The following is a 21823-nucleotide window of genomic DNA, read 5'->3' on the forward strand; positions in this document are numbered from 1 at the left end:
CTCCAGCAAACACATTGTATTTGCACTTCCCCTGCAGTCTCATCTGCTTAATTTACTAAGACTGCACAAGAGTTCTGTTGTCTTCTCTCCTACAAGCTCAGCTTAAAACTTCAAGCTGCCTTCTATCTGCTCAATACACTATCAACACTAATCACAGTGATACCTTGTTTTCTTTTATCCAGCTGCAGTTAGAAGGGTATGCAAATGACATGGAACACTTGCACCCAAACTGGTAGCGATGCAATAGATCTGGAAATATCTTAGTTTGTCTTGACAAATGAATACATGATTCTTAAGTAAAAACCAGCATAGAATGGTCTGCATTGCTATTTGCCTGTAAATTAGCTGCAAGCACACAGTACAAATTTGAAAGCTACACTCATATCTAACAGTAATGCTGAGCAAGCTTAAGTATTCACTGCAGCACTTTCCTTCTGACTACACAAAAGAGCATACATACGTGAATAAAAAACACGTCTATAGTGCTGGCACACCAACAGGCTTTGGCTGAGAGCACTTGTGCTTATAATGTAAAATGAACCTGCCGCAGATGCATAACATTAAAAAAACCAACCCAGAACTGATTGTTAATGTAAAGTTATAAAGGACTCTGTGAAGTCCTTCCACTGTACCAATCCACAGCTGGATGGCACCAGAATGCTCTGTGCAGACTGCAAGCTATTGTTTTACACTAGACGCGTCTTTCCAAATTCAGGAAAGAAAAAGTCACAAGCCTTCCTGCCTCCCTCTTTATCCATCTGCACAGAACTTGCTGCAGAATCCTTTAAAATGAAAATCACTTCAGTTATGCAATGCATGATTTTAAGGCACCAAAAGAAAAGCAGTTTTTTGTTCATGTTGCATTTTCATAATGGAAAACTCAAGCAACATTAAGGATTCAAAGGTCTAAATGATCTAACAGCAAAGAAACTAAGCACGCATACAAGAAATATTTTCAGGTATACAAAATTATGTACCCTCACAGCAAAAAAGGCCAACAGTATCTTGTGCTGCTTTAGGAAGTTGCCAGCAGGTCAAGGGAGGTGCTCCTTCCTCTCTGCTCGGCACTGTTGAGGCTGAATCATAGCATCATAGAATGGTTTGGGTTGGAAGTGAGCTTTAAAGGTCATCTAGTCCAACCCCCCTGCATTGAGCAGGGACATCTTCAACTAGATCAGGTTGCTCAGAGCCCCATCCAACCTGACTTTGAATGTTTCCACAGACACAGTATCTACCACCTCTCCAGGCAACCTGTTCCAGTGTTTCAATGTTCATCGTAAAAAATTTCTTCCTTCTATCTAGCCCGAATCTACCCTCTTTCAGTTTAAAACTATTATCTCTTGTCTACCACAACAAGCCCTGCTAAAAAGTCTGTCCCCATCTTTCTTGTAAGCCCCCCTTAAGTAGTGAAAGGCCACAATAAGGTCTCCCCAGACCCTTCTCTTCTCCAGGCTAAGCAACATTAACTCTCAGCCTTTCATCATAGGAGTGGTGTTCCAGCCCTCTGATCATTTTTGTGGCCCTCCTGTGGACCCGCTCCGACAGGTCCATGTCTTTCTTGTACTGAGGACTCCAGAGCTGAACACAGTACTGCAGGTGGGGTCTCACCAGAGCGGAGCAGAGGGGCAGAATCACCTCCCTCAACCTGCTGGCCATGCTTCTTTTGATGCAGCCCAGGATACGGCTGGCTTTCTGGGCTGCAAGCACACGTTGGTGGCTCATGTCCAGCTTTTCATCCACCAGTACCCCAAAGTACTTCTCTGCAGGGCTGCTCTCAAATCCCTTCACCCCTAGCCTGTATTGATACTGGGAGTTGCCCTGTCCCAAGTGCAGGACCTTGCACTTAGCCTTGTTGAACCTCATGAGGTTCACATGGGCCCACTTCTCAAGCTTCTCCAGGTTCCTCTGAATTGCATACTAACCCTGAATCTGGAGCACTGTGTGCAGTTCTAGGGTCCTCAATAAAAAAAAAAAAAGACATGGAGTTATTGGAGCGAGTCCAGTGCAAGGGCCACAATGATGATTAGGGGACTGGAGCATCTTTCACATAAGAAGAGGTCAAGAGAGCTGAGACTGTTCAGCCTGGAAAAGAGACGGCTCGGGGTATCGTATCAATGTGATAAATACCTGATAGGAGGAAATGAAGATGAAGGAGCCAGACTCTTCCCAGTAGTGTCCAGCGACAGGACAGGAGACAATGGGCACAAATTAACAGACATTAAATTCCATCTGAACACAAGAAAACACTTTTTTTACTGTGAGGACAATTCAGCACCAGAAGAGGCTGCCCAGAGAAGTTTTGGATTCTTAATTCTTGGAGATATTAAAAACCCAACTAGACATGGTCCTGGACAGCCTGCCGCAGGTGACTCTGCTTGAGCAGGGGGCTTGGACTAGATCTCCAGAGTTGCCTTGCAACCTAAATGATTCTATGATTCTGTAATTATGCCACCTGATCAAAAAAGTTTACTAAGGGCAACACAGACCACTTGGCCAAAGTTAAGTTTATGTCAATTCACAATTCTAGAAACGCATACACACATTTCAACTTTCCTGGAAAACTTTCCTCTTCTTGCTTTAACAGAGGGTAAGGAAAGCTAAGGTATTGATAAGCTTCCTGAAAAACAGCATTTGTTGAATTTATTTGCAAAACTGAATTAATGTTGTGTGCATAATTTTGATATTACTTATAGGCAATATACAGTATCATAAAGCATTAGCAACAGGTTTATTTTGAACTCTGACCAAATTACTTGAAGGCTCTCCTGACAATGAATACCCAAGGAAGTAAAACGCTAAAGAATCATGCACTGCAGCTGTGTGAAAAGTGTTAGGGCAGGAAAAAAAAGCACCATTCAATCTACAAAGCTCCAGTTAGCATACAATATCTGTAAGGACTATCAAATGTATCAGTGCTAAAAAAATCTCATCTGACATCCTCTAAAGCCCAGTAAGAAACTGATACAGTGATGCTCCCAAAAGCTAACAGGTTTCTCTGGTTTTCACCTTTTGACTAGTTACTCCTCCTTTTCCTACAGTCCACTATTACATCAGGTAACACAAACATTCCACATACTCCCTCAATCCTCAAAAAGGGCAAATACAGCTAATCAGTAGGCTACCTGTTAAAAGACTGAAATTATAAACTATTGTTTTATTATATACTCAAGTGAAGTAGGAGTGTTCTGATTTCCAGTTACTTCAACACTTACCTGCAGGGGGAAGTTATCACCAGCTGAAATGCTCTAACTTCCTGAAGTGATCCAACATGACCTAAGAAGCCTAACTACATGCATCTAAAATGACCCTGTCTCAGTACTGCTGGCATATTCCAACGAACTCTTATCCTAAGAGTCAATGAGCAAGTACTTTACCTTGAAATTGTTTTCTTTTGGTTTTCTTCTCATTATTATATTAAATGTCTCATAAACATCTTCTGCTCCATTTTGGATTGTATTGGTCATGTCTTGTTGATACTGGTTTGGGTCCAGAAATACTCTGTATGTTCGGCAATCCCCTTTAAGCCTTGGTTTGGGTTCAGGTCCTGCCCATAATGAAACAGTAAGATTAGAATTTGAAGGAGTGCTAAAAGCAGACTATCATTCAAATAAGTGATCCGTAATTGTTCCTGAAATGAAATTTAGAAAAATTCATATGATGAAAGTAATTTCTGCATGGTGTTACAAACATTCTTATTTCATGTTTTCATCCCATTTCTAATAGGAGTTCTTGAATATAAGCTATTTTATTCCTAAAACCAAAGTATCCTGGATTTATTTAATTAATCTAATTACATCAGATTTTACCAGAGGAAACTAGTTAACCTTTCTCAGGCTGCTTATGGAACTGGTTTGTTCAGTTTGTACTTTTTTCAAGTAGGTAATGAATTCAATGAGCATTGCTTAAAAGAGAAGCAAGTCAATGATTAGGCTGTTAAGAACAACAACAACAAAAAGAGAAAAAAACCCCAAACTTTCAAACAAGTTTTGGTATATCATACCTTCTTCAATAACACGTCCTTTCTCATCCAACATGCCCTGGATTTCACAGCCTCTGACATATACCAGGCCAGTTTGCTCAACAAAAGGTCGTCGTCGGTCAAACTTGGTGCCATAAGGTTGCGTGGGACGTACCGTAATCAAAAAGCAGACATCATGTTTACGCAGACCTGATTCCAAAAAGGAACATTCAGTGATTTGATTGAATGCCATTTTCCTTATCCATTCCTTAATATATATACAATAGAATACACAAAAATTTCTTGTAAATAAAACCCCATCCATTTAGGGAATAATGTGTTCCGTTTCAAAACATGCCTATAACTTAGAGGATACAGAACCATAGGATGTTGTAATCTTTTCAACTATTCCTGCATACTAATATCTGTTAGGACTTCAGATATGACAAGGAGAAATTGTCTGCTTTTTTTTAAGAAAACAAACTTAAAATTTTATTTCAAGATTATTCTTCTCCCAATAATCTTACTTCGGTTACACAACCTATATATTTTTCAGTCCTATCTCAAAAGTAGTGTGTCATTAATCTCTTATTCTCATTGCTTTCTTCTGGACTAACCTTCACTTTTTTTTTTTACAACAATTTTAAGTGCAGTGCCTAGAACTGAGCACAACATCAGGGTAAAAGGTCACTTAAACAAGTTACTTGTTTTCCTGATATGACTTGATTGAGCATTTTAATTTTCCCCTCAGCAGTAATGTGTTGCTATGGAGTCACATTTGCTTTTGAGCGATGGTGACCCCAAACTCTTTTCATTCTGCAGAGCTACTGCCTAACAAGTTATTCCCCCAACATGCATTCGTGCAGTGACTTGCTCTTGCTTAAGCTTAGCATCTTAATATTCACCCTTGTTGAACTACATCCTACTTTTAAAATGCAATTTTTCCAATTCACTAATGTAATTTTGAACACTAATCCTTTTCTCCAGTACACCTACAGATTCTCACAGATGTAAGACACCTTCAAAATTTAGTAAACACATGCTGTATTTTTCACACAAGACAAGTGATTTTTCATCATGCACCAGATATTATCCAACCTAAAGCGGTTTCATCAAGACTTTGTATGTTAAACAATGATTCATGAATTCTTCACCTCAGTTTCGATTAAGTTAAAGCATTACTGCTTTTGAAATCACAGAGGGTGTTCAAAAGCTAGATGCACCACTATATAGCTACCTGCAGTATAGCAAAGTCTGCTGCCATCCTCCTAGCTTTACTACTTTAATAGAAATCTACATTCTCAAACTTGTATCTGTTTATTTATCAGACTCCCCAGCTTTAGCATTTGTGCTACGTGACCTGTAATCACACTATGCAGCTCCAGCACATTTAACAGGTTTCTCTAACAAAAGAGAAGGGAGTGACATTTACTGATAATCCAAGTACAAGTACATGCTTCTGTGCCACTTGCCAACACGGTCAACTAAAGTTCAACTCCCCAAGCAAAAGAAGTGTCGCCTGTAGATACTTATAAGAAACAGTATTCGGTACAGTCAGCACTTCCTAACAACATTCAAATATACTGAAAACTACTAAAATGAACTTGTTTGAATTAAATCAAATCTGTCCTCTCCATTTGTATATGAGACAGATAGCCCATTCCCCGCTAATTTTCCAATATGACATTATTAGCATGCATATTAATTTAAAATGCTAAGTTACTTTTCTACATTCCCTGTAAAGGGCAAAATTTTACAGTTAGCAAACTGAGTTACATCAGCCTGAAATAGTAAACATTCTGTTCCCAATGGAAGTATAAATACTTTAATAACTTCAATCTTCACTGTAGGAAAGTATAAACTTCTTGGACTTGGGAGTTTGAGTAACTGACTTTTAAAGAGTGTATTAAGATTGGCAAATCTGTAACACATTAAAAACAAACAAACTTTCTTACAAAAAAAGATTACATCAAAGTGTATTTTGATGAGCACCTATTTTGAGCCCCTTATTTCAAAGAACGTAAGTACCTTCCCATTCATCTTTGATGTTATCTCGGACATTCAAATTAATTGTAACATCTGCTCGTACTCGCATGGGCCAGTTTTCACCAATATTGGGTTTTGCCACCTCCACCACTGTGAAAGAGACAATGGGTTGTGCCATCCTAGCCCATCCACCAAAGACCACACCTCCATATTCCGATAACCTAAAAAAGCCACCACCACCAACAAAAAAAACAAACACCAAAGTTTTGTTAGTCATTACCTGATAACAGATTCAGTTCTTTTTTTAAACTGTGAAACAATTTACTTCACAGTCAGCTCTAAGACAAAAGTAGAAGTCTTAATTTTTCATGCTACTGAAGAACATTCACATAGTCCTGCATTTTAGAACTGAAGCATAACATGAAGTGACTTATATTTCAAGAAACAACGGCAACTTATGCTGGCATTAAAAAAACAAAAACTGACAAACCCCTCACAGAGAGAGAAGAAAAAGGGAAGATGACAAAAAAGCAACTACTGAGTATGAGAGACATCACACCAAATGATCCCTTGAAATCTAAAGAGGATCAAAAGGCAGCAGGTAGCAAATTTAAGAGTACTCAGTAACACCTCACATAAACCAGAAGAATTGGTGGTAAGTTTCCAGATTTTATAATCTCAGCCAAGGCTTAGTACTTTTGGAAAACTAACTCACCCATCTTAACACAACAAAGGTTGGTGGTTAGCATCCAACATACTGTCTTAACACATCTTCAGGGATGCGTATCGACAGACCCTTACAAAATCATCCCACAGGATGGCAACACCTTATGGAAGAAGTTAGTATAAAACATACTATCTAGATAATAATTTAAAATGCATTTGTTACTATGTATTTAGTTTACACACAATATCAGTTATTCATTCTTGAATGCACTTTGATTACAACTGAAATTGAACTGACTGGTTTGCATCAGTTAATAAATATTACCATGGTTTCATCCTACTGACACTATCTTCAATGTCTTGTCTAATCTCGTAGGTAGACTCTAAGCGGAAAAGATTGAAGTTCCTCAGCAGGTAGTCATGAAGAGTCAGAAACTGCAGATTCAATTTGGGAAGTGCAAGACAGCCTAAGGGGGTAAGGGTGGAAGGAAAGAGGTATTTGATGGATAAAACAAAACGAAAGTGAATTAATATATTGGTTCTACAAATTCATATATACATAAACACATTATTCTATAACTGCCATAGTTGTTATCCTGGGAGATTCTAAGAAATACTCCTTTTATAAATATACACCGCTAAAAAGCACACATTTTTCAGGTTCTCTCTAAATGAACCTGCATAAGATTAAAGGAATTTTCATCCTTCTGGCAGTAATACAGTGAACTATTTAAAAACTGAATCCTTCCCTGTATTCAGACTACAATAAAATTGATTTTTATAAAATCAAATGTAGGGCAAAGTAATGGTACTTTGGGAATGCAACAATTAAACCAGCATTAAGTAATGATGAAAAAGGCTCAGTAACTAATAAAACCCATGCATTATCCAACAATTCCCTAATTCCAATCCTTTACGTTTATTAGAAGCCATGAAAACCATTAATGTAGAAAAGTTTTAAGCCAAGAAATCAAATTTTAATACACAACTTTTGAGGAAAGTTTCTGTTCTGATTATAGATTTTTTTTTTTTTTTTTCCAAATGAGAATGAAAACCATGGGAAGATTAGATCTAACTAAACAAGGCATATTAAAACTCCTAGACAGGTCCTAAAGCTTGCATAACTTTAGGGTAGTCTTAGAGGTAAATTTTCTGTAAGAAAAATTCTTATATGGTAGTCATTTAACATTACTGGACTAATGTTCCAGTTTGACACCTATGCTTAAGATCTGTGAAAGCATCAGGCTTTTGTAACTTGCAGTATTATCCTTGAAACCTTTCACTGGCATATATACTACATATTGGCTTTCACATGCACTGAGATACAATGGCAGTGAAGAAGGGCTGTAGAGCACAGCAATTTCTATTCTGGAAAGCCTCATGGTGATAAAATACCTTAACACATTTGCCAAGACCAAGTAACAAACCCTGTCCTGTAAAGGTAGTTATATGCATAAGGGGCAGGGCCTGAAGCAATACCTCTTTAAGGCTGCACAGCATTTATCAGACATATATTCTTCTTCCCTCATTTTTAAAAAGAAAATAGAAACAATACTCCTACCTTTTTTGGGCTAAATTATTACTCTTATTTAAATTTTAGACCAAAAGAATTTAGCTACTTTAAGAACACAAAAAACCCAAGACCACGAAAACAAAACTGTCTTGTTTGAAATCAGGGCTGGAGAATACATGGAGATTAAAAAGAGAAAGAGTAAACTGAAACTAAGAGAAGCAAAATAGAAAAATACTTGTAACAGTCTGACAGCAACAGAAATGCTTCACAACAGTGCTGTCAATACACCAATGATAATAGCAAGAATTCACCCCAGAAGGAGGAAATGTGTTTCTACTAGCAACTGCTGTTACTTGCCAAAATTACATTTCACCATTAATAAAATTTCTTCAATGCATTATGAAAAAGTCTCAAAACAGCACAGACACAGGTGTGATAAGCTGCTTTTTCTCTCCCCCCCACCCCCAGCAATAATACATATACTGTGATTAATATATTTGGCTAATAAAACACGAAATAAACACACAGTGCATGAACAAGTTAAGTACTGCAAAGTCAGCCTTCCAATATGGTCTGAATGACAGTAAAGCTACCTTGACTTGTATTTAAGAACCTGAATGTTCTAGACCATTAGAACAACCTGTATGTTGTTCACTGAAATAAAAAATTAAATTTATTTTATATATCGATTTCCTAGAAATTACAGCAAGGACCCTGTTTTGGTGGGTTTTTGTGGGTTTTTTTGTTCTGGTTTTGTTTTTTCTTTTGGGTTTTGGGTGAGGGGTTTTTTTTTGGGGGGGGTGTCTGTTTTTTGTTGTTTTGTTTTTAGGGTTTTTTTTAAAGGATAAATCCCATCAGGAGACCTATTATTCAGAAGAATCTGAATCAGCTTTTAACTACTTGCATCATACTAAACATAAGTACTTTATCTCTTTTTGGGCAGATCTCTAGATGGCATTTGTATCATATCTGTTTGGAAAAAGATCCTTTGTTGCCTAAAACCCCACCCATCTAAAGGAGTCAAATTTAAAAAATCTCTTTCTTCTCATTAGTACTTGTTCACAGAGAATTTATCCAAAAAAACCTATCTAGGCTAAGCAGCTGAACTTGAGGCTTATAACTACAGAAAAGCCCCTCTGAATCAAAACTACATGGAGGAGGGTATGGAATACTCACTGCTCAAACCAGAAACATACTTTATACTAGTCTTTGAAGATATATGTTGTTATTTGGAAATTCCATGTTCCAAATTAAAACTTTCACATTCTTAATGAAAATTGTCATGATCCACATTAAAACAGTTTTTTTTAAAGTAGCTAGACTAAAATACATGTGCTGAGTATTGCAAAGCTTCAAGTTACATCATTCCTTGTTAGCAATACCTGCAGTTTGCTTCCTTGATCATGAGCACATCAAGCAAGAACACTAGATTCTGAATTTAGAGTGCATACACTACCTTTCAGCGACTGTGTACACTTCTACCTTGAAATAAGAGTAAGATAATTAAGTGCTAGTTTCCTCCCATCACCATCCTTATTTCTTTCTTTTTAAAAAGGCTTTCTTGAACATACTTAAGAGCAAAGCACGGACAACAGCTTTTCTGCTGTATGTTTACAACCTGTTTCACCTTACAGTAAGTGTCACACCTGTGTCACAGCTGGTGGTAAAGCACATCTGTTACCCAGATTATAAGCAAATCAATGTCTTTGTGTAAACACAGGCCTTTGGATTTTTCTTTAAATCCACTATAAATTTGCTAACAATTTTATCTCAGAGTTCCTGATTCACAACTCAAAAACAGCTGACCTTACTCTAAGATACTGGAAGATGCCAAAGTACTGCATATAAATTCCAAGGACAGAATGAACATAGATATCAGAACTGCTTTTTTTTTCCAGCATTCACTGTTGTGTTCAGTATTTACTAAACTACTAATCATACCTTCTCCAGAATAATATTCAGTTGGTACAATATTTTCATCCCAAATAATCTTCTCTGTGGGATAAAGAGGCATCTGGTTGAGTTGTTGAATTTGAGATATTCGTCGCTCATGACGGGAAACCTAAAGAAAGGATGCATTTTAAACTTCCATAAGTCAAAAAAGGGACAATAAAGCTATTTGTGAAACATACACATTAATTCACAAGACTGCTGGTAGTCCCTTGCCATTTTCTCTCTTTTAATAAGTTTTGTTTTAATTAACTAAATGCACGCAGTGACATCAAAAGGTGAACAAACACATAGTCCAACTATTGGTCATATTACTAGAGTCAAACAATCATTGGCTACTCAGCAAATCAAAAATGGCACAACACAACTGAATATTTTCAGTCAAGGCTTAGCAAAGAATCATCTTCAAATAAAATTTATTTTGCTTTGCATAAAACTTATGGTCAATAGCTAACTAACACTGCTCATTCAGCAACAGCTAGTCTTAATTCCCTCTTTGAGAGAAAAAAAAATTCCATCCAATACTACCATATGTCATCTAAACAAATCTCTCTCCACGGCATCCATAAGCATCATATTACTACCACCTAAACCTTAGGAAATTACATGAATGATTTTTAAAGACATGAACAACCACAAAATAAGCCTATGAAAAAGATTTTAAAAAACAGCTATGCCGTTCTAACACTGATATCAGATTAGAAGCCTACAGTAATATTGTTATATACTGAATATCCCAAAAAAACATTACGTGCATCAAAGGGTATTTCAAATGGGCTTGAGGAACCAAACAGGTACTGAATATCTAGATCTACTTTAGCAGATTTTTTTGTTTTTAAAGGAGACAAACAGGTTACTACATAAAGAGCAACAACTTTTCCAGAAGAACTCAAAACTGCTGCTGAGACTCTGCTTATTGACCTTTACAATTACACCAAGCACACACGTACTAGTTTCTCAGGAAAACTACATTTATAAGTAAACATTTTCAAATACTTAATTGATATTGTTTTAAACCCCATCTCAGTATGCCATTTACTGCTATAACACTGCTGTGGTTCACAGGTGGTTCCGCAAAAGGTCCTTTACTACAGTGTAGTTGCTAGATGTAGCCATTTACTGCTATAACACTGCTGTGGTTCACAGGTGGTTCCGCAAAAGGTCCTTTACTACAGTGTAGTTGCTAGATGTAGCTATGTCTTGAGTTTGCACAAGGAAAACCACAAGCAATGTTAATTATGTTTTTACCAGCAACTCCAGCAGAAACTCCTTCTCGTAGCTCGAGTCTTCCCCTTCCGGAAGGGGTGGCAGCAGGCAGAGGTATGACGCCACCTGGTGAAGAACATTTGAGCTGCACAGTGGAAGGAAAAACAGAAAGAAGCTTGTGTCACTTACTGGAACCGGGAGAGAGCACTTACCACTCACTGTAGCTTTTACAAAAATAATAAAAAAAAAAAATCCAACTATGAATTTCATCAGAGACCAACAATTACAGATCAGTATTTTAAGGGAAGTTTGAGATATTTAAAATATTCGGGTTTGCAGTTGTTATGAAGTGCTCTAGAGCACTTCCATGAGTGAAGGGTGTTCAGCCACAGGTGTAAGCTGAACCACTCATCTGCAATAAACAGAGCAAGGTGTGAATTTTTTTTGTGGTTTCAAGACATGTACCTGAAAACCGAATCAAACAACAGAGCACATCTGCCTTTGTCAAAATACAGACTCTATCCTTTTAATCACAGCATTTACAATACAGTAGAGTTAATACAGTGGTATACTTTTATGATTTCTGTTGTAGTTTTTGTACACAAGAGTTAAAAAAGCTAAATTTAAAAAGTTAAAGTTTAAGGTAATTACTGCTGCAATTACTTTCAGCAGCTAGCTATTTTCCAGAATTTCAGTACTTTCTCACATTCATTAGAAAAAAAAAGGAAATAAAGATATTTTTCTTATACTGGAGTTCTAGTACTTCACCACTAGTGGACACAACTCTCCTGTCTCCCTATTTCAGCAGGTGTAAAGGCACCATGACAAGTCAAAAAGACCTGAGAAGTCACATGAGAAGTCAGAAAGAAAAAAGGCTAGAAATTTGTTACATTAAAACATACCGAGAACAAAGCATTTCAATTTCACGTTAAATAGCATTTTGATAACTTACCTAAGGGGTCCAAATAACTTCACCAGTGAATCACGAGTATCTACTGCAGCTACATTTGAGAGTGCAAAGTCATATAACTCCGGGAAATGTGCAAATGCTGCTCTCTACAAAAGACCCATACCCCAAAACTGAATGTAGGCATATCAATGAAAAAAATTAATAACAATCTAAATAGTTATAAAAAAGCATAGCTTCTTTGATGCATAACACGTAGCACCCTGTGGACTCTACAAGGACAGAAATAAAACCAAGATGAAATCTCCGTTTTTCTTAGTTAGCACCACCTATTTCTTACTCCTGTGCTTCTGATAGAATATCTTTTTTATACACCCTCCTATCAGCATTTGTTCTGTCATTAAAATAAAACATAAGGGGGAAGACATGTAGCCTTGCAGACAACTAAAAAAAAGCAAGGAACAAGTTTAATTTAACTATGCTTCCCTGAATTTTTTTATTAAAACTGATGGGAAAAATTCTGAAAAGTTTAACTATCTTTATATGACTACAAGTGATGTGAATTTTTATTTTGTCTCTTATGCACTACTGCTACCATATGTGTGTGCTGCTCTTGAAGAAATGGTGCCACCTACTGCATAATCATAAGTTAAGCTCCTACAGCACTTAATTTTCCCTTCTGAATAGATTTAATGGGAGCAGTTCATCTCAACAATATCAAATCAAAAGTGGTGGTGTTTTGCTAGAGTGTATTATTTAGTCATAGTCACATACATAACATCGAAGCGTTAAGTGCCTTCGATATGGTGTAGAAAGTCAAGTTAAAACTATTCCTGTAACTCAACAGGAGAAATAAGGGGTTTGCTTTGGGAAATAACTTAATGCCTATTGCAGATACAAATTAGACTAAACCAACAAAACCAAATCCTTTCCCTCCCATAAGCACTTTGCCATCTGCCTACCTGTAGAGAAGTAATTCTGTCATAGTGAATTGTTGTCATCTCATTCTCCGTCAAAGCATTTCCAGTCTGATCATTGATTTCAAAGCCAGTGTAGAATTTAAGCATATCTAAAAGCTGAGACATCATCCATATAAATTAGTGGATTAACAATACGAGACACCCTACCACAAACAAAAACACAGTTTAAGAGGACAAATCTGGGCACCATGCACAAACAAGAGCTCCTCAAAGTTCTTTAAGAAATGGACTAAGGAGTGGTATCTAAATTTTATACTTGGCTGGGGCACAAAATAATTTTGTTTAGGTATCTCATCTACAACCCATAGAAATTACAGCACAGCCCACAACCAATGCCGTTTCTTTTACATACTAGGACTTGAAACTGAAACTAACTGCACTAAGGTAATCTAGCCAGAGGTTCACTGCAACACTGAACTCAATTTAGGGCTTGCTGCTACCAAAAGGGAGAGGTCTTGCTCCCCCCTGCCCTCTCTGATGCCAGCTCTGGAATTCATCCTACCTTTCAATGATATTATTTAACTCAGAAGAAGAAAATTATTCTGATGTGCTGCTGGCTTTGTGTTCCATCAATACTGACCCTCAGAGAAACTGAACAAATGCCAGAGATGAGGGACAGCAAGCAGCAGGAAAAGCAGCTGAGGTGCAGGTAAGGGGACAGATCTTCAGGTCCTGCCATAAAAACCAATATACTGTCTATGACTGAGTAAACTGAGGGACAGTAGTGAAAAACAACTGCACTGTAAAACAGTCTGAGGTCAAAACGAAGCACAGCAGAATGCACTGGTGTCGACTTTTGCTATACGTGGGGTAAAGCATGCCAGAAGCTGCACTGTCTTCCAGGTTGTACCTCTAAGAACTGTTCACAAACAGAGCCAGAAATGTAAGAGCAGTCACACACATAAATACAGGTAAGAAAGAACTACTGTCTGAAGGATTTAAATAAACGTAGTTTGCATCAGAAAAACCTGTCTTAACAAATATAAAACAAAACAATTGCAGTATTCAGAGCTGCATCAGAATGAAAAAGTTATTTCAACAACTTTGTATCTCACCTGGCAGAAGAGATGACCCTCCTTCTCTCTTTTAGCAAGACTGGAGAGGTAACAGTGAACAACAAGATGGGAGTCATCCAACACTGTATTAAACCAGCGCCGTGTGGGAAGCAAAGCCTGTGGTAAACAACCTCACGTTAATAAAAGCAATTCTTCAAAATGTAAGAAATCCCGGTTTCTCATAATTTTCCATTTCAAGAAGGCATATCAAGATAGATTGCTGGACAGTTATTTACATATCTAATACTCTAACAGAGGTTCTCATATTAAAGCAGCATTTACCTATGCCAAGACACTGGTTTTATGCAGGTAGGCTGCTATGAACACAGCCTTTTATATGACTGCGAGCACAGCAAAAACTTGCTGTTAGTGAGATTGCATTTTGCCAGTAATAAAAGTAAATTAAATAAAGCAATTATTCTACTACTAAGTGTCTACATAATGACTGTGTGCTACAAAAGATATGTCAAACTGCTGCAACATTGTTTTCAATGTTTGGTTTCTATACTAATTTCATTAATTTTAAGATTGTCCTTCTCAAGACTGCAAACTGTGTTTCTTCTAAATATGGTATCTTCTAATCTTTGTAAGATACTCAAATTAGATCTAAGAATTTTTCAAATCTACAAAAAGCTTTTGTAGGCTTTTAATGAAAACAAAACAGAGATCATTTCTTCTCAATGTAAATAGCTTAAGGTGCTCTAAGTAGCAACTGTTCAACAGCGTATAGTAGTACACCTCAACGATTCAAGAGAAAAATGAGTTGTTCTCAGTGGAATCTACAGACTGAATTTAGAAAGCCAAAAAGCATCAACATGGTGTTTAGAACGAAGATGAAGAAAATAAAAGAATCTGTAGTACAAAATGTTAATCACCCTGCACAATAATTACAAAAACCAAACTCAGAATACGAACTTTCCATGGAGTCATTCCTTTCAAATTATCAAATCACCAAGTTTTGATGGCAGTCTATATGCTGTAATATGAAACAGTGATATTCTGAAAAAGTCCTTGACATAAGTAAAAGAGCCCATTAACAGAGTACATGCTACTGAGGCAAAAGGACTTGGATTTACAGCTAATTTCTCATTTGCTTGTTCCAGTCACTCAAACAGGCTTCATAAACCACCTGAATTCTAACCTTCCTGTAATACCTAGCAAGAACCAACATTAAATGTACCACCTCCAAGCATTTTGGCTAACAGCCAGACTTAAGTTTAACTTCATATTTTCTCTTATGAGAGTACCTTATACACATAAGACAACAAGCTCCAATTTAAAGAATTCACTCTATCGCAACTACAAGTACAGGCTACTTAAGTGATTCAGCAGAGGACTGTTAGCCTGTATGAGTTCAAGATCAAGCCATTTTAAAGTTCCCCGCGCTTACTTTTGCGGAAAACCCTGTCTCATTTCAGAATGTCTTCTAAATCTAAAGTTATTTTAAATAAATTGCTACTCATGTGAGAAATTGTAAATTAATCTTTTAATTTTTAATTTGGTACTGTGAAGCTTAAAATTGTCCCACTTTCTCACTTGGCCTCCTATTATTCTGTAACAAACCTAGATCACCAGAACTGTTACTTCTAAATAATGAATTCTAGTCAAATAGAAATAGTTTGCATTTCAGAACTACTGATGCTTTCTGGGATTATACCCTACAACACAAAAGATACTTCAAGTGACCTATTATGCACTGGAAAGAACACTTCTGGGTTATTCCTAGCAGATTAAAGCGTCACACATTTTCATCAATTGCCACTGCTCCAATTAACAAAGTCTTCTTCACTAAGCAATTTAGGATCCTAGCTTTCTCTAACAGTTCATCTGGTTTATAAACATTACTAGTCAGTTCCCAATGTGGATGCACTGCTACAACCTCCTATTTACAGATGGAAAATCACTATTAAGCAACCATATACACAACTGTGACATAACCACCTGCTAATTGGAACAAGGCTGTAATAATGACTTTACGCATTTAAAACCTAGAACAGTACACCTGGAAACAGGTTGAAACAATAACTTACCTCAAGATCTAGCATGAGTTCAATGAATCTCTCACAATAATGAACTTTGTCCATAGAAATAGGACCTAGATAGAAAAAAAATTTTTTTGCAATTGATCCACACCACAATATATTTGTATTTGAACTATTCTTTAAAAATGTAATAAATGCTACTAATATACCAGTATTAATTTTTTACTCTTGTTAAAAGCTAACTAGCTGTCGTGGTTTAACCCCAGCCAGAAACTAAGCACCACGCAGCCGCTCACTCCCCCCCTCAACCAGTGGGATGGGGGAAAAAAAATATCAGGAAAAGAAGTAAAACTCATGGGTTGAGATACGAATGGTTTAATAGAACAGAAAAGAAGAAACTAATAATGATAATGATAACACTAATAAAATGACAACAGCAATAAAAGGATTGGAATGTACAAATGATGCACAGTGCAATTGCTCACCACCCACCGATCGACACCCAGTTGGTCCCCGAGCGGCGATCCCCTTGCCCCCACTCCCCCCAGTTTATATACTAGACATGACATCACATGGTATGGAATACCCCGTTGGCCAGTTTGGGTCAGCTGCCCTGGCTCTGTCCTGTGCCAACTTCTTGTACCCCTCCAGCTTTCTCACTGGCTGGGCTTGAGAAGCTGAAAAATCCTTGACTTAGTCTAAACACTACTTAGCAACAACTGAAAACATCAGTGTTATCAACATTCTTCGCATACTGAACCCAAAACATAGCACCTTACCAGCTACTAGGAAGACAATTAACTATCCCAGCTGAAAGCAAGACACTAGCACATTCTTCTCTTTCTGAAACAATCATTTCTTTCATTGCAAATCAGAAAATTTTTGGATATAAGAAAGTAATGGAACCAGAGTTTCAGGAGTGTTTTTATCCACTCTGAAAAAAACCCAACGAACACAACATACAAAAACGCACACTTCCACAAGATACCAATGGCCCGCTAAGCTTCTTAAGAACTTTTAACACTGTGTACTCAAAAATACCTATTTAAAAGCTGCAGTCAAGGTGTGTGCAAAAGGCATTGACAATATTCAAAGGTAGTCAGTGGTGACTACTAAGGAGCCTTTAGAATCATGTCAAAACATAACACTGTCTGCTTTAATGAATATTTATTTCCTAAAGCCTCCAATGAACAGTTAATGTAAACGTTCCTAAAACAGGTCTTGCATAATTGGGAAAACAGAGGGAATAGGTATCCTTTCTGAGGAAGCCACAATACACAGAATTTCCCCTTCCAAATCAGTTAAGAGCTGAAGTTTGCTAAGAGTTTAAGAGCAAAAGCAGAACTCCGGGAAGCAATTTCACCCAAATTGTGCTGTGCTTAGAGCCTAATAAGCCTTTTCTGTCAAAAGGCTAACACCTTCCTGTACAAACACTTTTCCTTTCTAAATCAGGCAAGCATATAATTTTGCTTGTCATAATGACTTATAAATCAAGAGCAGTCAAATCTTACAGAATTTCACTTCACTTAGGCTTTTGTTCTTACCGTAAATCAACAGTACTGACAGAACAGAGCCTTATGATATGCATTTATACCACCTGTTTAACAAGGCACCTAAGTATGTATGAAATGCTTTAATGCTGTAAGAAGGCTGTAAGCACACAATAAAGAATATCAGTACCCAGAAATATTTTTTTTTATTAAGTCCATACTGAACAGAAGAAGAAGAGGCTTAAAGTAGCTTTCTGCTATTTCATTTTTAAAGCACATACAGATCCGAATACTAATTTTGACACAAAATCCGTGCAGACGGGCACGTATTTCACTAAAACCCCATCCAGATAAGGTCTCCAACCTCAAGTTGGTATTCTAAGCAGCAGTTGCTTCAGGAACAGAAAAGAATTTAAAACAGATTACCAGATAACAAAGTAACGTTAAGAACCACAGTTACCTGAGACTGGTATTGATTTTAGCACAGAAATGAATTTCTGAATGAGCTGTGAAAGAAATCTTCTCTCCCGATATGCTCTAAAATCAGACATATGACAAAAGCATTAATATTCCTTAAAGGCAGACTGGAAGTACATCATATCTTTTACTAATACGAAGTTAGCTGCTTTAACATTTACATAATGGTAGCAGGTTGCTTTGAAACATACCTAAACTATTTAGAAGATAACTTTTCTCTCTGCACTTAGGCAGACAGATTAGCAGAATCTACACTTTTAGGCACAGAACTGATTAACAACTCATGCTTCTACTGAGTCAAAGAGGAGAAGTATGTCACCACCTACACCTTACCACATTGCAACACAAAAGTATTGGAACATTTAACTTTGGCGAGATAGACATAAATTTATTCAAATACTTGCCTAACCTATTTGCTTAAGAGCTAAACATTTGTTAAAAGGTCATGAAAAAATACGAGTAACTACATGAATATTGTCTTATGACTTTCACCCTACAGCTCTAAGATTTGGTATCACAAATTCATTGATCAAATAAAATATTAAGTTCTGTAAGAGTATTTTGCATAAAGACTGCTGGAAAACAAAATAGTTTCCAGGAGACCACATATGATCAATCCTTATTTGCCATATTCACAGGGTTTTTTTAAAAAAAACACATTTTTTTATTGAAACAAGTTATTTTAGCTGAAACACGATGAATGCATTAAAGGCTTTGGATTTAACAGGAAAAAATTTCTGTAAACATACCGCATTCTTGTCTCCTCATCCATTTTCTCATCATTTTTCTTAATTAGATTCCAGAATTTTCTTAGCTTTGGTGTCTTTTTCAGCTCTTGTTCCAGTCGTTTCTGAAATGTTAAAGTGTTATTCAGTCACCAAGAATCCTTTTTTCCACGAGAGATAAAAATACAATCCAGTCTTATTAAAAAAGAAAAGATATATAGAAAACTGAAATAAATAGCTGTCTCAGACCAATCTCAATAAGTATCACTGTAAAACGAGAATGTAATACTGCTAGAGAGAGTCTAGACATGGCTAGATCATAGAATCGTTTAGGTTGGAAAAGACCTTTAAGATCATCGAGTTCAACCATCAACCATGACCACTAAACCATGTCCTGAAGTGCCTTGTCTTTTTGAATACCTCCAGGGATGGTGACTCAAGCACTTCCCTGGGCAGCCTGTTCCAATACCTGACAACTCTTTCAGTAAAGAAATTTCTCCTAATATCCAATCTAAACCTCCCCTGCCACAACTTGAGGCCATTTCCTCTCGTCCTAATGTCAACTCCATTCCCTAGTCCCTGTGATCTCATGGTGTTGTCTACAAATTATAGCTTGAAGAAGCTATAAGCAGCAAAGCTTAATTTTATGAAAAATTATATAATTAATAATTACAATTACAGGGAAATCAAGAAAGAGAATTTTACCAAGCACACAAAAATCTAATTCCATAGCAATGCGCGCAGCTTTAAATACTAGACTTCCATAACAGTATTCCATAAAAATTCACTTTACAGACTTGGATAATGCTTAGAAGATTGCTTCGCCAGTTTACAGTGTTATGCTTACAGGTTGTAGAGCCATCCACATTGGTAAGGAAATGAGCTGCTGCACCTGACCTCTGATCAAATCCACTTCCTGTTAGAAAGTTACAGACAAAAAATGTTTTTTTAAAATTCTTACGTTTTCCGACATGCCTGTCTTACAAAATACATCAAGGTACATTACCATCTGAGAAAAATATATATGTTGTTGTATTAGACTTCACAATTTCCTAACAGGAAACTGCGCAACAGCCCTACCCAGTAACACTTAAAACTGTTGACAACTTCCACATTTGAGGTTCTTTTCATGGATTCTGTCAGTTCTTAATACTTCAGCAGGGGCCCCACCCATGTAAGTATTTTTAGCATAGAAGCTGATGAGAACCGATGTTCCTTCTTCAGTCATTTCTTGTTCTTGAACTGAGCTTTCTTACTGTGCTTTCTCTAGGTTTTTTTTTACTCTATTCTTTCTCTCCTGAAGCCCTTAATTTATCAAGTTTCTCCCACTTCATCTACGCTCTTCCCATTACCTGAAATAACTGATTTTCTCTATAATTCATGTAACTTCAACTGTTGTTTCAAATGTTCTCTCTCCAATTCTGCCTGTGATCTGGATCCACAAAGTTTTCTTAAACTACTGAAAAACTTCCATTAACATCTTAAATATGTCTTCATAGACAAATACTCCATTCTCAGCATTCTGAAACTTCACACATCAGGGCTCCTTACTTAAAACACTACTGTGACTATCCTGTTCTGCATTTCGCAAAGAAGGGCAGCTTCTAATAGCAGTATGCTTTTACAAGGACTTTTTAACTTGCTTCCATATCATGTTATATGAGAAACATGCTCTGCAAACAGGATTCCATACAGTCACTATCAAACCCTCCTTTAAAGTGAAGATCCATTGTACCTTGGCCACTACAGAAAAGTACTACCTCAATAAACTATACATGTAAGGTTCAGGATGATTACTGGCTCCCATAATTGTTCCTAATTCCAAAATCAAATAATACACTTTCTAAACTGTTTTGTCTGCAAAACATGATTTTGTTCTTTATTTGGGCAGACCCTGATTTTGACTGATATATCCTGTGTGCAATGTAAGTAAAGAAAAAGCCCAGTAGCAAGAAAGGTTAATAGAGTACTGTTTCATATAACAGATAACTGTAAATTATTCTCCACACTTGCTACTTAGGATCTATAACTGTGTTTTTACTATAGATTGAGAACGCAACTTGGTCCAATGCTTTCTTAAAACTAACTTGGGAGAAGTGCAGATAGAAATATTATCCAAACCTGCTTTCAAAAGTGAAAAAAATTACTGTCTTTCTCAACAGTTAATGGAAATAACTTTGTGCAATTTCACAGCCAAACTACAAAGAGTACAGTAGTAAGTAACCTGCTTTTAAGTGTAAAGCACCTTTTCAAATACAAATACCTATTTTTTTAAGCACCATTTTAAATATAAGTCTGAATACATGCCTTTAAATTGCACTAAGTGCCAATCCTCCAATTTCAAGTCTCTTCTATGACCTTGTGTCAGAGAAAAGCAAACGTGACGAGAGAGATAAAGTAAGACTCAAAAAGAGGGGTAAAAGCCCTCCGATACGGTCGTCTTCCTTAAATGGGAGTTTTGCTTCACCTGTCTCATAAGAAGAAATTGCTCAAACTAAACTGCTATTAACACAGAACAGCATAAACACACTGGAAGTATTACAGTTACTTTTAACATACCAAACTATTGAAGCAGTGATCAAGGAAAAGCAGCAGGACTGTCTGTTCGTGCAGAGAATATTCACTATCATTTTCAACCAGCGATGCTTCCAGTATGCATTTGAAAAAGAAGGGAAAGTGTTCTGGCTTTTTTTTGAATGTCTAGGAAAAGAGGAAGTTGATTTTGAAATCATTTCAATCTTCATTCATGTAACATAGCTTAAGTTCTCTAAATCCATTTAAATCTATAAAAGGGAGGATTAGTTTTTCTCTTTTTCATTTATTCTGACCAGGCAGCACAAGCAAAACAGACTAATGATATCCTCCTGACCAGGGATCCTCACACTATGGGCATGCTCATCATAGACTACGCAGAAGGCAGTAGTCCCA

At 36.8% G+C, this 21823-nt stretch overlaps 1 protein-coding gene across 1 annotated transcript in view; it reads right to left on the bottom strand.

Annotated features, from left to right (window-relative positions):
* AQR (aquarius intron-binding spliceosomal factor) overlaps window positions 1-21823 on the bottom strand; it is a 61406-nt gene that overhangs the window by 32752 nt on the left and 6831 nt on the right. Inside the window, exons 6-19 of the mRNA XM_069784074.1 lie at window positions 21455-21595; window positions 19743-19811; window positions 18920-19020; window positions 18154-18230; window positions 16252-16316; window positions 14222-14338; window positions 13149-13262; window positions 12232-12335; window positions 11322-11424; window positions 10065-10185; window positions 6936-7077; window positions 5987-6165; window positions 4001-4168; window positions 3375-3544 (exon numbers count right to left, since the gene is read on the bottom strand). Coding sequence (XP_069640175.1) covers window positions 3375-3544; window positions 4001-4168; window positions 5987-6165; window positions 6936-7077; window positions 10065-10185; window positions 11322-11424; window positions 12232-12335; window positions 13149-13262; window positions 14222-14338; window positions 16252-16316; window positions 18154-18230; window positions 18920-19020; window positions 19743-19811; window positions 21455-21595 — 1671 coding nt within the window. The remainder of the gene's footprint in view (window positions 1-3374; window positions 3545-4000; window positions 4169-5986; window positions 6166-6935; window positions 7078-10064; window positions 10186-11321; window positions 11425-12231; window positions 12336-13148; window positions 13263-14221; window positions 14339-16251; window positions 16317-18153; window positions 18231-18919; window positions 19021-19742; window positions 19812-21454; window positions 21596-21823) is intronic.

Source organism: Haliaeetus albicilla, chromosome 5 (assembly GCF_947461875.1).
Source record: "Haliaeetus albicilla chromosome 5, bHalAlb1.1, whole genome shotgun sequence".
NCBI classification, from domain to species: domain Eukaryota; kingdom Metazoa; phylum Chordata; class Aves; order Accipitriformes; family Accipitridae; genus Haliaeetus; species Haliaeetus albicilla.